The sequence below is a fragment of the Alosa pseudoharengus genome, unplaced genomic scaffold (genome assembly GCF_046254945.1).
Source record: "Alosa pseudoharengus isolate Yale_2024_CS ecotype anadromous, Long Island Sound unplaced genomic scaffold, YU_APseudo_1.1 YU_APseudo_1.1_scf_2, whole genome shotgun sequence".
NCBI classification, from domain to species: Eukaryota; Metazoa; Chordata; class Actinopteri; order Clupeiformes; family Clupeidae; genus Alosa; species Alosa pseudoharengus.
In genome coordinates, this window is record NW_027468663.1 from 42,618,848 (window position 1) to 42,633,980 (window position 15,133).

The window sequence follows — 15,133 nt, forward strand, 5'->3', positions numbered from 1 at the left end:
CAAACAGGATTCTTGTCGCAATGTTTTCTGAGGACGAATTCCCACCCTCATGTTCTTGTGCAACTTCTGTGTGGTTAGATTCTAAAATCATGTAGGGTTCAGTGCATGATGACTACCTCATAGTGATGCGCGGGTCAGGTTTTTTTTTTTATATCGCGCGCCCACCCGACCCATTTTGGAGATCCACTCCGCCCCGCCCAACCCGAAAATATATATGTTTAACATCAACCCAGACCCGACCCGCAAATTCCTAATTTTAACGATACGTGGTTGCATCAATATCATGTAGCCAACATTATTGTTAGCCTACTTTACTTAACGAGACATACATGTAGGATACACATAAATAAATCCAGTGCAGTCAATGTAGCCTTGTCTGAAACGGTATGGCTATGTTAAACTGGAAACGGGAAAAGTCTGGACTTCAAAACAAAGTAGCCACCATCCTCTCTCCCTCCCTCACACACAGGCGCCCGCGCACTCAAACACATGCCTTAACATTTCTTACCTCAGCCAGAGACTTTGTAATGAGGAGACACACCACTCAAAAAATCCTCCATAGAAATGCATGGGGTTAGTTTGTAACCCCAATATGGCAGTTGTCTACACATATCCCACCCCTTCTCTGGCAAAACGTCTTGAGCCAATAATGTGTTGTGATCTCGCCGCTGGACCAAGGTTCATGTCGTGAAGCCTTGCGCACGCGCATTTCTGCCAAAATAGATGCCCGATAAGTGCCCAAAAAGCGTTGTAATATGGCCGCTGAGTGGAGGGACTTGCCTAAAAGGACTTTGCCTCAGAAAAATTCATAAGAAGACCGGGAGGATTTTGGCAGCACAATATTTACAGACTATAAACTAAACGCAATTGGCCTACAGGCCAGTGTAAACGTCTGTGGAGTGTAACAACATGCGTGGAAATAACTCGCAACAGCAGCAGGGAAGTTGCCAGATAATCGTGGTTAGGATCTAAATGTTATCGGTTCGGGTACATAGGCTAGGTGTTTTATGAAATATATGCTAATTAAGGCTATCAGCTGGATAATTAGTTCAAACAAATATTTTCATCCTATCAACTCCAGTGTGCATGTGCATTTGAGACTGAGAAGGCGAGAGGAACAGAAGGGCGCAATTTCACTTTAGCCTACCGCACACGCACATTTTACTGTATGTTAACCCAGAACATTACTAGCCGGGTTTCTCTGAAACTGAGTGTTAACTATTTGGGTGCGAATACTCCATGAGGGGGACTATCGAGCCCTGTGGTCGGCCATTTTGGCACTGAAAGGAAATAAATATGTGTGCGCGCACAGTTTGGAACTACTTCAAGAATCTTAATAGAATGCTGCTGTACACTGGGTAATTATGATTCTTTACTTTTTGAACTATTCTTTGACTATTGCCCTTCTATGCTTTTATCAGCTATTCCTGTTTGCTTTTGTTTATGTAAAGCACATTGAATGACCTCTGTGTATGAAATGCACTATATAAATAAAGCTGACTTGACTAGCCTATCTATTTTCTTATTCATCACACGTCAAAACACACACACACACACACACACACACACACACACACATATCTGACTTTCTCCAACTTTTGCACATCTCTATAGAACTTTTTATTTATTATTTTTGATTTCTCCTCCATCTATCTACCCATGTCCTTGATTGCCTAGCCTTTCTGTCCCCCCCCCCATCCCCAACACACACACACAAAAAAAACACACACTCTTACATCATCACTGTCATCACCTCACATACATACAGCACACTGCTTGCTACAGTAAGCCTCCTCTACATACTTGCTGCACACTGCCCCCCCCCCTCCCTACATACACAGCACATTGTCTTCAGGATCTTCTCCAACACACATCCTCTACTTACTTACAGCATACTGCCCCCACCTACCCACACACACACTACACACACACACACAGTCACTGCTCCACTCCCCTCCCGCCCACACACACATCTTCACTGTCATCACTCACATACATCATACTTGCAGTACACTGCCCCCCCCCCCCTCTCCCCTACATACACAGCACATTATTTCATCAGGAAGCTTCTCCAACACACATCCCCAACATACTTACAGCACACTGCCCCCGCCCCCCAATACACAGCACATTGTCTCATGAGGAAGCTTCTCCAACACACATATTGCACACTGCCCTCTCCCCACATACACAGCACACTATCCCATCTCCCTTGTCATCCCCCCAACACACACACCAAGACCCTTGGCAGTTGGGTTAGCCCCTTGAGCCGTGGATATGCCCAAGGTTTCTTCCTTGGTAAGGGAGTTTTTCCTTGCCCCTGTTGCTCTTGGGTGCTCCTTGTTGGTGCCTCCCCCACCTTTCTTATGCAGCCCTTGCCACTTAATCTACTAAACCCCTCTTCTACTGCACTTTTTACCCCCCCATAAATGCACAAATAGGCTGACACCATACTTAATTTCACTGCATTTCTTACTTCCAGTAACTATATGCATGTGACAATAAACTTCCTTGTATCCTTGTATCCTTGTATCAAATTTGACCAGAACTGCCCGCAACCCGTGATTTTACCTGGAAGTCTCACCCGAATCCGTGGGTCAACCCATGGGTCCTGCGGGTCATAATCAAGTCTAACTCAAATGTTCTGAATAATCAGCAAAGTAATTCCCCTGTTATGTGGTTTTTGGCTTCTCACATTCCTGCTTAGCACCTAGACTAAACCGCTGAGTGTAACCACACAGACGTGTGTCTTGTAGAATGCCAATTCATGTACATTCAGAATGCTTAGCCAATAGGCTACTATACTATACTATACTATACTATACTATACTATATATATATATACTATACTATATATGTGTGTGTGTATGTGTGTGTGTGTATATATATATATATATATTAACGCTGTCAAAATAACTGATTAATTTCGATTAATTAATTTGAGAAAAAATAAATGATTAAAAAAATTAGTGCAGATTAATCGATTCCGTATGACCTTTGACCCCGAGCCGTTCTAGTCAGTAAAAATTAGACTGTAAAATGAAGGAGAGAGAAGAAAACGTGCTGCCTGGATCATTGATTGGAACATTTACTTTTAAAAAATGTCCTCTGCAATGTCTGCAGCAAGGAATTTGCATATCACCGGAGTTCATCAACTCTATAGTCGCACATCAATGCAAAGAAATAAGTGTTGACATTGAGGGGAGTGTTAATTCATTTTCATTGTGTCCCCTATGTGTCCCCCTGTGTTATATCTGTGGCCTGAAATGCCTTGTATGTGAAAAAAAAACTTCTTCCTGAAGCACATTTGAATTTATTTCCTCAGCATATTAGGTCATATCATAGATTATTATGGCAATTATTTGAACAGTGAAAATAATAATAGAGTTTTTGAACTTCAATGTCACTGATGCTGATTATTCAATGATTCATTTGAATTTAAATATTTAAAATACCTTCACAGCAAAAATTATATATGCGATTAATTTAGATTAATTAATCACAGAGTATGTAATTAATTAGATTAATTTTTTTAATCGATTGACAGCCCTAATATATATTTATATACATATACATACACACACACACACACACACACACACTAAGGGGCAGCTTTGGCCTACTGGATAGGGCTTAGGACTTGTAGCCGGAGGGTTGCCGGTTCGAACCCCGACCAGTAGGAACGGCTGAAGTGCCCTTGAGCAAGGCACCTAACCCCTCACTGCTCCCCAAGCGCCGCTGTAGCAGGCAGCTCACTGCGTTGGGATTAGTGTTAATTCACGGATTGTGATAAATGCATAGACCAAATTTCCCTCACTGGATCGAAGGGGTATAATATACTATATAATGATGCTGAAAAAGCACGGTTTAATCACGCACATCCAAATGATACAGGTGCAGGATCGAAGACAAGGTTCAAAGAAAAAGTGAAGATCCGCACACTGGAGAGCTCCCATTTAAGTATCTTTAAGTATCAACAGACCAGGGGCCGTATTCACAAAGCCTTTTATCTTAGCACTAGGAGTACTCCTAAATCGCACTAAAAGATTTTAGCTAGGAGTTTTCTCTTAAGTTATTCACAAAGCCTTTCAGACCTACTCTTAGTAAGGAAAAATGACAACTCCTAAACTAAGAGTGAGTCTTCGTTGCTATGGATGACGTCATTAGCACAAGCTTGACTGAAGTGACCACCTTGATTGGCTGATGATTGTAACGCGGGAATGATTCCAAACACCTCCCTTACGATGATGAGTGACAGGTGACCGGTCTGAGAACGCGTGCGCTACACAAGTACTGCGAAGGACGGAAGATGATGAATAACTTAATAAAAAGGCCTAGCCTAAATGAATAAAGAGTAAGGCAAAACAAATAGCCTAGTAGCCTAATGAAACATAGGCCTACGGATTGATGCAGTAGGCCTATCTTTGCAACATTATTCAATTAATCTGTCACCAAATGCCTACGTTTGCAAAGAGAACATTTTAATTTGATTCACAATGAAACGTTACATTTAATTTACATGTTAACAATGAGTAGTTTTGGTTGTTGTTGGTGGCGTTATTGCATCCCTTTTATGAATGCAAAATTGTTCCCTCACGATTGGAAGCTCCTGTTGCCGCATAGGCTACGCATTTCAAGACATCGCAACCTGAAATGCCACAAAAAGCTGTTTGTGAATAGGTCTTAGTGAGTTAGGAGTCCTCTCGACTTCTTTTAAGCTGTCCCAGACTTAGGTGCTACTTTTAGGTCTAAAATGCTTCGTGAATTACTTTTAGTGAAAAAAAATCCTAAAGAGTCCTAAAGTTAGAAGTGACACGCCCATTATTTTTAGGAGTTGCTCTTAAATTCGCCACTTAGGAGCTCCTTTTAGCCTTAAAATTCTTTGTGAATACGGCCCCAGACCAGTTCTTTTTTTCTTTCAAAGTCAAAGTCAAAGTCAAAGTCAGCTTTATTGTCAATTTCTTCACATGTTCCAGACATACAAAGAGATCGAAATTACGTTTCTCACTATCCCACGGTGGAGACAAGACATATTTTAACAATTTTAAGTCCACAGACAAACATAACATTCAAGTAAACAAAAAAGTAAGTAAATAAGTAAATAAGAGGGCACATATAATGAAAAAATAAGAGCAGCAAAATTTGGTTGAAATTGTGCATAGACAGTCAATAAAATAAAATACTAGTGCAAAGTCAGGCCAATAAGAGGCTGAGGTAGTTCTGTTTGACCTAAGTAAGAAATAAAGTGGCATAGTGGTGCAAGTTATGTAAGAGCAGCAGAAGTGTTGTGTTTCCAGGACAACAACAACAAGTTGCAAAGTGTACAAGTGTGCAAGTGGAGTGGTGCAGGCGGCCATTTGTGGGTCCAATGTCCAGGATGTTATGTAGCTGAGGGTGGAGGGGGGAGAGGAGGGAGAGAGTTCAGCATCCTAACAGCTTGGTGTATGAAGCTGTTGGTGAGTCTGGTAGTGCGGGAGCGCAGGCTTCTGTACCTCTTCCCAGAGGGCAGTAGATCAAACAGATTGTGAGCGGGGTGACTTGCATCACTCACAATTTTGGTCGCCTTGCGGGTGAGGTGGGTGGTGTAAATGTCCTTCAGGGAGGGGAGTGAAGCACCAATAATCCTTCCAGCTGTGTTCACTATGCGCTGCAGGGCTTTCCTGTTGTATTCAGTGCAGCTTCCGCCCCACACAGCGATACAGCTGGAGAGGATGCTCTCAATGGTGCCTCGGTAGAATGTGGTCATGATGGCTGGTGGAGCACTTGCTCGCCTGAGTTTCCGCAGGAAGTACAGGCGGCGCTGAGCTCTCTTCGCCAGTGATGCTGTGTTGGTGGTCCAGGAGAGGTCTTCACTGATGTGCACCCCCAGGAATTTGGTGCTGCTCGCTCTCTCCACCACAGCACCGTCGATGGTCAGTGGCAGGTGTTGGGTGTGACCTCTCCGGAAGTCAACAACAATCTCTTTGGTCTTGCTGACGTTCAGCAGGAGGTTGTTGTCCCTGCACCACGTGGTCAGATGGTCGACCTCCAACCTGTATTGAGTCTCGTCGCCCTTGGTGATGAGACCCACCAGAGTTGTGTCGTCAGCAAATTTCACTATGTGATTGTTGCTGTAGGTTGCAGTGCAGTCATGCGTCAGCAGGGTGAAGAGCAGCGGACTGAGCACGCAGCCTTGGGGGGCCCCTGTGCTCAGTGTGATGCTGCTTGAGGTATTGTTGCCAACACGTACTACTTGAGGCCTCTGACAGAGGAAGTCCAGTAGCCAGTTGCAGAGGTAGGTACTGAGTCCCAGTTTGTCAAGTTTGCAGATGAGTTGTTGTGGTATTATGGTGTTGAATGCAGAACTGAAGTCTATAAACAGCAATCTCACATATGAGTCTCTTTTTTCCAGGTGGGTGAGGGCTGGGTGGAGGGCAGAGCAGATTGCATCCTCTGTAGACCGTTTGGCTCGGTATGCAAACTGGAAGGGGTCCAGGGTGGGGGGGAGAATGGATTTGATATGTGACATGACAAGCCGCTCAAAGCACTTCATGATGATGGGTGTCAGTGCCACAGGGCGGTAGTCATTGAAGCAGGATGGAGCAGTTTTCTTCGGCACAGGTATGATGGTGGCAGCTTTGAAACAAGATGGGACGATGGCTTGCTTCAGGGAAGTGTTAAAGATGTCTGTGAAGACATCCTTAAGCTCCCCTGCGCAGTCCTTCAGCGCACGACCAGGGATGTTGTCTGGACCTGTTGCCTTACGGGTGTTGATAGCAGCAAGTGTCCTCTTCACGCTGTCGGCAGAGAGGCACAGGGGCTGCTCATGTAGAGGGGGATGGGTCTTCTGTGGGCAGGTGCTGTTTTGTGCTTCAAAGCGAGCAAAGAAGCGGTTCAGGTTGTTGAGCAGAGGGATGTTGCTCTCGCAGCTCTGTGGCGCGGGCTTGTAGTCCGTGAGGGCCTGAATGCCCTGCCATAGGCTTTGTGCGTTCCTGCTGTCTTTGAAGTGGGTGGTTATCTTGTGAGTGTATTCCTTTTTTGCTTCCTTGATGCCACGGGACAGGTTGGCTCTCGCTGTTCTCATGCCAGTTTCATCCCCAGCTCTGTAGGCTTTGTCTCTGGCCCTCAGCAGCCTGAGGACATCCCCTGTCAGCCATGGCTTCCAGTTAGCCCGAGTGATGATGTCTTTTGTGTGGGTCACATCATCGATGCACTTGGTGATGTAAGAGGTTACAGTGTCTGTATACTCCTCTATGTCTGTCTGGTTGTTGTAAGTGGCTGCCTGCTTAAACATTTCCCAGTCTGTTGTGTCAAAGCAGTCTTGAAGAGCATCGGAGGCTCCCTCAGGCCACACTTTTACCTGCTTGCGAACCGGTTTGTTCACTTTTACCCTTTGTCTGTATGCGGGCATTAGCATAACAGTGATATGGTCTGAAAGTCCAATGTGGGGGAGGGGGGTGGCTTTGTATGCTCCTTTGTGTGTAGTGTAGACCAGGTCCAGGATGTTATCTCCTCTTGTTGGAAAATCAACATGCTGGTGTAGCTTTGGAAGTACAGTTTTAAGGTTAGCATGGTTAAAATCTCCAGTGAAGATGGTGAAACCGTCTGGGTGTGGGTATTCATCCCAGGTAAGACGCTTCTGACGTTCTTTGTTGTTCAGGAGCGGCTTGACGAGGGATACAACATTTGAAGCCCATGTCCAGGTTCTGTCTGTGTGTGGTGGCTTGATGCGTAAAGCCTCCATCCACTCCTTGTGAAGCTCCCCCACACTTTTAAATGGCCTTTTCCTGACAATCCTATCCAGGCTGCGGTCATCCCTGCTGCATGTGAACCTTTTTCTTCCACACTTTTCCCTTCCATACTTTTCCCTTCCATTTAGCTTTCTATTAATGCTTTGATACAGCACTTTGAGAACATCCAACTTCTTTTGCAATGACCTTTTGAGGCGTTCCCAATGACCTTTTGAGGCGTTCCCATCTTGTAGAGGGTGTCAATAATGGTTTTCTGCACAACTGTCAGGTCAGCAGTCTTCCCCATGATTGTGAATCCTACTGAACCAGACTGAGAGACCATTTAAAGGCTCATGAACCCTTTGCAGGTGTTTTGGACTAATTGGCTGATTAGAGTGTGTCACTTTGAGCCTACAATATTGACATTTTCTGAGATTTTGAATTTGGGTTTTTCATAAGGTCAGAATCAACAAAATTACAACCAATAAAGGCTTGAAATATCTCACTTTGCATGTAATGAGTCTCTATATGATATATTAGTTTCACCTTTAACCCATTCGCGCTGGATGCTGCATGACGCAACATCGACCCTCCCGCTGGATGCTGCGTAGCGCAACATTGACCCTCCCGCTAGATGCTGCGTAGTGCAGCATGCTTTTTATTTCATGTTTCTAGGTGCTACAGAGGCTTAGATATTACATTTTGGTAGACGTTGACAATTTTTAGTCTGTTTTCAGAAAACCCTCAGGAAATAAGGTTATTTAGTCTAGAATGCCATAGGATTCTATAGGCATTTTTAGCAGGCATTTTAGGAGTAAATGGGTTAAGTTAAATTACTGAAATAACTGAACTTTTGCACAATATTCAAATTTTTCGACTTTAACCTGTATATAAATGTTAAGTGTGATGAAAAAATTGTGCCCCTTTCTTACTTTTAAAACCTTCAATGGTGCGTTATGGATGTGACATTATGGATGTTACATAACGTGAATTTACAGGAGTGGAGACTATTTTACCTCAAAGCCGATAAACGTCTGTTCTGATGGCATGCCTCAACACATTTCACCTTAGTGTTTCCAATTGACATTTCAGAGATTATTAGGCTGATCAAAACCACAGGAAGGCAAACATATAAAATATAATATTATAAACAAAATATAATATTAAAATACCTCCAGTGATTGACAGCCTTTGGGCAGTCATGGCTTACTGGTTAGGGCTTTGGGCTTGTAACCGGAGGGTTGCCGATTCGATCCCTGACCAGTAGGAACGGCTAAAGTGCCCTTGAGCAAGGCACCTAACCCCTCACTGCTCCCCGAGCGCCGTTGAAGCAGGCAACTCACTGCGCCGGGATTAGTGTGTGCATAGCCTCACTGTGTTCACTGTGTGCTGAGTGTGTTTCACTAATTCACGGATTGGGATAAATGCAGAGACCAATTTCCCTCACGGGATCAAAAGAGTATATATGCTATACTTAATAATGAAACTCTGAGTGATTTATCGTCCCGTAATGGTCATACTGTTGTTGTACAGTAACTGGATTATCGTGTTAGCTGGTGAGGACGGCTGACTTTGCAGCTGGAGTTAACCTAGCAACCTACTTCTGTTGCAGATGTGTTCAGAGAGAGAGAGAGAGAGAGAGAGAGAGAGAGAGAGAGAGAGATGACGACTTTCTGTTGATCTTACTGGGCACTGAGGATGCAATAATTTCATTGCTAGTTTTTCATGACTACTATTTCAATTGTTTCATATCAAATTTCACAAATGTAATTAAGTATGTGTTTTATGTAGTTTGTCGAGGACTGGTAGCCTAACGAGCCATGCGGGATGAGCGGTTGTCTTTCAAATTCCCTTTGCACGTAGTAGGATGGCGTTACAACTCATGAGTCCCATGCACAGCGGAGCTAGTTGGCTATCAAACATTTGCCAACTTAAAAAAAGTTTGACTCGAGTGGCGCTCTTCACCAGCAGCAGCATCCATCTTCTTTGTTTTCAAGTAGCAGGGAATTCACGCAGAACCATCGCAATATTAAGCCCGCCCACCGACACTATACACAATGTGATTGACCTGATCGAAGTTTCATTTTTCCAGCTTGCAAGCCAACGGAGAGGCTGCAAATGACATTTGCTGCCGCTTGGGTCCGTCTAGATTGCTAGGCTAGAGCAGGGGTTCCCAAACTTTTCCACGACAAGGCCCCCCAAATACCACTAGGTTCTGGCCAAGGACACCCTTGATGTGTTATTAAACCCATCGACAATACTAAGGCAAATGTAAAATACATTAAGCAATCCTAATAATTATTTTAGCCACAAGCACTTCACAATGGAGAATACAGTGTGTAAAATTTGAGCTTTCTGCTATATGAGAGCTATCACTCTACTATTATTCCCAGTCATTATAATGTTCAGATATGCACCAAATTATTATAATGACATTGTATAACAACTCTCATAGTAATAGGTATATTTCAAATGTATTTATTTGTTGCTTTTATTTTTCCTTCCAATTTGCTGAGGCCCCCCTGGCACCCCCTTGCGGCCCCCACTTTGAAAACCACTGGGCTAGAGGACTGGTTCAGACACGTCACATCCATAAAATGTCACATCTAGGAAACCTGTAATCTCTCATAAAAGTTTGTCTATTTCATGTCACGTCCATAACGCTGATAAAATTCCATGTATTCTTAGGATGTAAATAATTACATAAGAGGTTACATTAAAAGTTATGCAAATTAATTCACTGAATCACTCCTACGATGTATAACTATTGTCTATCCAAAGTAAAGAGCCTGTTTCGAAGTTAACTGATGGTCAAATCAACTTTGTGACTTAAGTTTGTGTGAACGAATACCTTTTTATCCAGCACCTGGTTTTGGATGTGCGCACGTAATGCTTTTGGAATACAACGTTCCCAGTGATGACATTCTTTCAATTGCTAGCATTTTTCAATGGCTTTGCAGTCAATCAAGTCCACATGGACTATAATATTACTGTGTTCATGAGCATGCGTTTTCCTCAGTGTCAACGTGAACGCCACCTAATGTGGAAATAGCACATGGGGAAACTTGGGTAAGATTTTGCTAACCGTTTTTTGTCACTTGAAAGCATCCTTCTTTCAAAAGTGTCTTATGTTTATTTAAGATCAATGAGCGTATGTTTTAACTTTTGTTATGTCGTTGTCAGTCTTATTGGAAAAAATGTCAAACTTCAGAACCGAACCTTACTGGGTTTTGGAAAAAGTTTTAGGCATATCGGTGTCATTTGGAGTGTACTTTGGAGTTGGTAAGACAGTTTTTAGTGGCAGGCTAACACATACTGATTACTTGCGCTAGCCTAGCACCTGCGAACTCTGCAATTAGATGGACTGGATGAAACGTGTTAAACGGTCTCCACTGATAAATATCACACTTGCTAACTTGGAAATGATGTTCTATGTCCAAAATCCTGAATCGGCCCTTTAAACTCCTGCATTATTGTTTTGCCAATTTATTCAAACGGACTGTGCTCTGTTTTCTGTCCTCTTGCAGCCATGTTCGTGCAGGCGAGGTCGTCGTGCAGTTGGAATGCCTGCTGCAGCTGTTCCAGAGGTGCTTTGAGTGCTGCAGCATATGCAGCATCCGTAAGAGTCGTGAAGGAAGGTTCCTCAACGTGACGCAGAAGTGCCAGCAGTGTCAAGCCAGTAGAAAGTGGAGAAGCCATCCACCTGAACAGATCATCAGAGACCCAACAAGCAACCAGGAGGTAGGGGCCAGGTGCTTTATAACCAGGAGGTAGGTAGGGTCCAGGTGCTTTATAACCAGGAGGTAGCAGCCAGGTGCTTTATAACCAGGAGGTAGGGGCCAGGTGCTTTATAACCAAGATTCTAACCAGGAGGTAGGGTCCAGGTGCTTTATAACCAGGAGGTAGGGGCCAGGTGCTTTATAGCCTATTTTATTGGGAGTCTGTGGCAGCCCATATATAGTCTGGCCCCTCCCACCTAGATCTTCTTTCAGCGAGTCTGGAACACCATAGTTCATAACCATTTCCCTCAGACAAGAAAAATGTCAGGCCAATCAGCGACAAGAGGGGAAGACTAAACCGAAACTTATTGTGATAAACAGAAGCAGCAACACACGCAATGTCAAAAAACGATGCAAGTGTTGGAAATGTTACCCAAGTCACCAGACTAGGCTAGCCCATATTATATATGATGAAATCTGGCACACACTGATTTGGGTCAGTCAGTTCCCCGATTCTTTTTTTTATTCATGTTCCATGCCTGTGTCAAGTTCTCTAGCGCCACCTAAGGGTCAAAGATGGAGGACAGTTATCCATGTAATTTTGGAACTCCTTGTACTTTGTACTTTACTTGGACTCCTTGATTTCTTTTGCCCCTTTGGTTTTTGTTATTACACTCTGATAAATACCTTATCTTGGAGGCCATGTTTGGGCATTAATATCTTATTAAAGTAAAACTATGCAAGTTTTTTTTATCTTCGAAGTTCTCTCAAGCCCTGAGAAGTATTTACAACGGCAAGGTAGAATATAAATATTCTGTGACTCTAGGGGGAGCTCTGGAGTTGCCAAAATGCTTCAATATTTAACAGGTTTTGGCTTTGGGATCAAGATATGTTTTTTTGCTCCAGTACAGTTATTCCTTTGTTGCTTTTCTTTTTTAAGCAGTGGGTACATCCATTCTAATCCTGTTGATTATATTCACAAAGTTTGAAGATCATGCATGAAAATCCCAGTGAAATCCTCATGAAGGCAGTGTTGTCATTGTTGATGTAGTCCAGATGATTGAAGCAGCTGTTTTTGTGTTTTACAAGGTTGTTGAAGAGACAGTGCTGTTGTCTTTTGGGGACTCGGACTCTGAATCTGACGAAGAAGTCAAAGATTACAGCCTATTAAGGCAGGAAGACCTATTAAGCCAGGAAGAGGAAGATCAAATCAACCAATCAGAGGAAGAAGTCAAAGGTCACCACCCACCAAACCAGACATTTGTGGGTGAAGGGTGTCTTGCTGAAACCTCAGATGATTTGGGCCATACAAGGACAGAAAAGGTACTGATGTTCTCTGGGCCTCTTCAAATTAATTTCCAAAAGCCATTCATTTTTCTATAGATTTTTTTAATTTGGAGCGTAACTTTAAAAGTATAAATCCACAAAGCCTTAATCTAAAACTAATATCAATGCACACAGGTTTGTGGTAATGCTGTTTGCTTTAGGCTCACTGTGAACATGTGCTCTTGTCTTCTACAGGTAAATAATTCAGTTATCCACACACCTGGTGCCTCAAACAACAGGTTACATGACCAAGAGGAAGATGACAAAAACGACAGCCATTCCTCTGTGTCTTGGGAAGTGACGATTGTTGACAGAATGGAAGAAGAAAAGTCTGAAGTTCAGGAACCAAAAGAAGAAGAAATGGAACATGAGGATGAAGTAGCTGATGTAGAAGAAGACTTGGAAAGGCAGGACAGTGTTGATGATGATTGGTATCCGAACTGTGAGGACGTGGAGCAGTCCTCAGCATCTGAAGATAAGGATTCTGATGCTGAATTTGTTCCTAGACCGTGTAGGAAGTCAAAGCGTGAATTAAATTCCGATCCATATGCAGAACCCATCCTGCCTCTGGTTTGGTGCTCTCTCTGTGGGTCCAGGTTTAAACACACCTGCTTCAGACAGCGCCACAGTCGACTCTATGGCTGTCTCCAGTGTGGCATTAAACCCAAGAAGATGGACACTAGTGGTGGCAACATAGAGGATACCCCCACTAACAACCAGGAAACCAACAACAGTTGCAACCAGGATTCTTTTACCAGTAGCAACCAGGAAACCATAAGATGTGAAAACCAGGACACCTGCAGTAACCAGGGAACCATCAGATGTGATGAGCAGAACATTTCTAATGGTGACAACCAAGGACCTGACTCTGGATCAAGACAATGGACAGCAACTGATGGTAACCAAGATGGTAGTGGAAGCAGTCAAGGGATGACTACTAGTAGCTGCACCCAAGAGACCTCCTGTTGTAAAGTTAGAAGTCCAGGGATTAGATACATTGACATCCAAGGATTAGATTATATTGGCCACCATGTGGCAAACAAAAATGCCCACGAGGAGTCCTTTAGCCTGAACACTGAAACATTTCCAGATGGAGGCCATTCTCAGGCAGTGCACATTGAGGACCTGGCTGTCCAGTTCAAAAGTCTAAGTGACTTCCAAAATCATGCTCTAAAATGCCACGGTATTAGGCCCGTTCGCACGCTCTGTGTGGACTGTGGTAAGTTCCTCACCATGGTGAACCTAGTTGACGGTGGACCCCGTCACATCTGTGAGCACAAAGTTAAACCCATCGTCTGTCCCAGCTGTGGCAAAAGGTTTGCCACTGAGGTTGGACTCCAAACACACAGCGATCGAATCCACAGTGAGAAGTACAGCCTCACCTGTCGCTATTGCCTCGAGGCTTTTAAGTCACCTGAAGACAAAGAGGAGCATGAGGAGAGCCATGAAGCTGAGGTGCTGAAGTACCACTGCCCTGACTGCTCCCTGCGCTTTTCAGACCGCCCCAGTTGGTGTGCCCACAGGAAGAGCCATTGGCCCAATGGGAAGCACATCTGTGAGGTCTGTAATAAGGGTTTCCGCTTTGCTGTTGCACTCATCAGACACATGGCCATCCACACGGGACAGAAGCCCTACAGCTGTAAGCTGTGCGACCGCTCCTTCAACCAACCAGGCCATCTCAAGTCCCACATGCGTCTCCACACAGGGGAGAGACCTTTCAAGTGCCAGGACTGTGGGCAGTGCTTCAACCACAACGTCAGCCTCAAGAACCACATCCAGCGCCACCACGGACCCGGAGCTGATAAAAGGAACAGCGGAAAAGGAAGAAAAGATGGAATTAGAAGGAAAAAAAAAAACAGTTGAGATTTTCAATGCTTGCGAGATGTTCAGGACAATACAGAGAAGTTTGAGGAAAGGCTGGCATATTTGTTCTGAGTTGTACACCTGTTCAAGATGTTCCAGGGAGAAATGAAAGGGTGGCGCTGTCTGGAGTTTTGCCAAGAGATCTACTGTGTAGCTTAAACTCTGTAAAAGTTGGCAATCCATGTTGTGTTTGTATGCAAGGCCAGAAGACTGTGCAGTTCCCTTCATAGGGTGATTTGGACTGAGAATTGCAGCACAGTGTTCAGAGAGGATGGTTATGACAAAGGCTCGGGGTGGGAGACCACTGTTCATCATGAAAATACTAGTTTTGTATTGCAAATATTTTTTTCAGTAAAAATACATATTTTCTAATTTCAACTGTTAAGCTCTCTGTTAGGCTGTTCTCATTGGCTGTTCTCATTCTCTGTTCCTGGGAGGTAACATTTGCAATGCAACTTCCCTGCAGTTACCACTTGCTATGGATTCTTTATCAGGGCTGGCAAGTTTAGTTTTTGA

The 15,133-nt window shown here is 43.8% G+C and overlaps 1 protein-coding gene across 4 annotated transcripts in view; it reads left to right on the forward strand.

The window, feature by feature from the left end:
• LOC143134570 (uncharacterized) overlaps positions 1-15,002 on the forward strand; it is a 23,624-nt gene extending 8,622 nt beyond the window's left edge. For 3 of the 4 annotated variants that reach the window (XM_076295051.1, XM_076295053.1, XM_076295054.1), the window contains 3 exons: positions 11,237-11,450; positions 12,518-12,751; positions 12,950-15,002. In XM_076295051.1, coding sequence (XP_076151166.1) covers positions 11,237-11,450; positions 12,518-12,751; positions 12,950-14,617 — 2,116 coding nt within the window. In that variant the 3' untranslated portion in view covers positions 14,618-15,002. Of the gene's footprint in view, positions 1-477; positions 1,359-11,236; positions 11,451-12,517; positions 12,752-12,949 lie in introns of those variants that run through there. The other variant, XM_076295055.1, reaches the window with a different exon arrangement.
• The last annotated feature ends 131 nt before the right edge of the window (positions 15,003-15,133 follow it).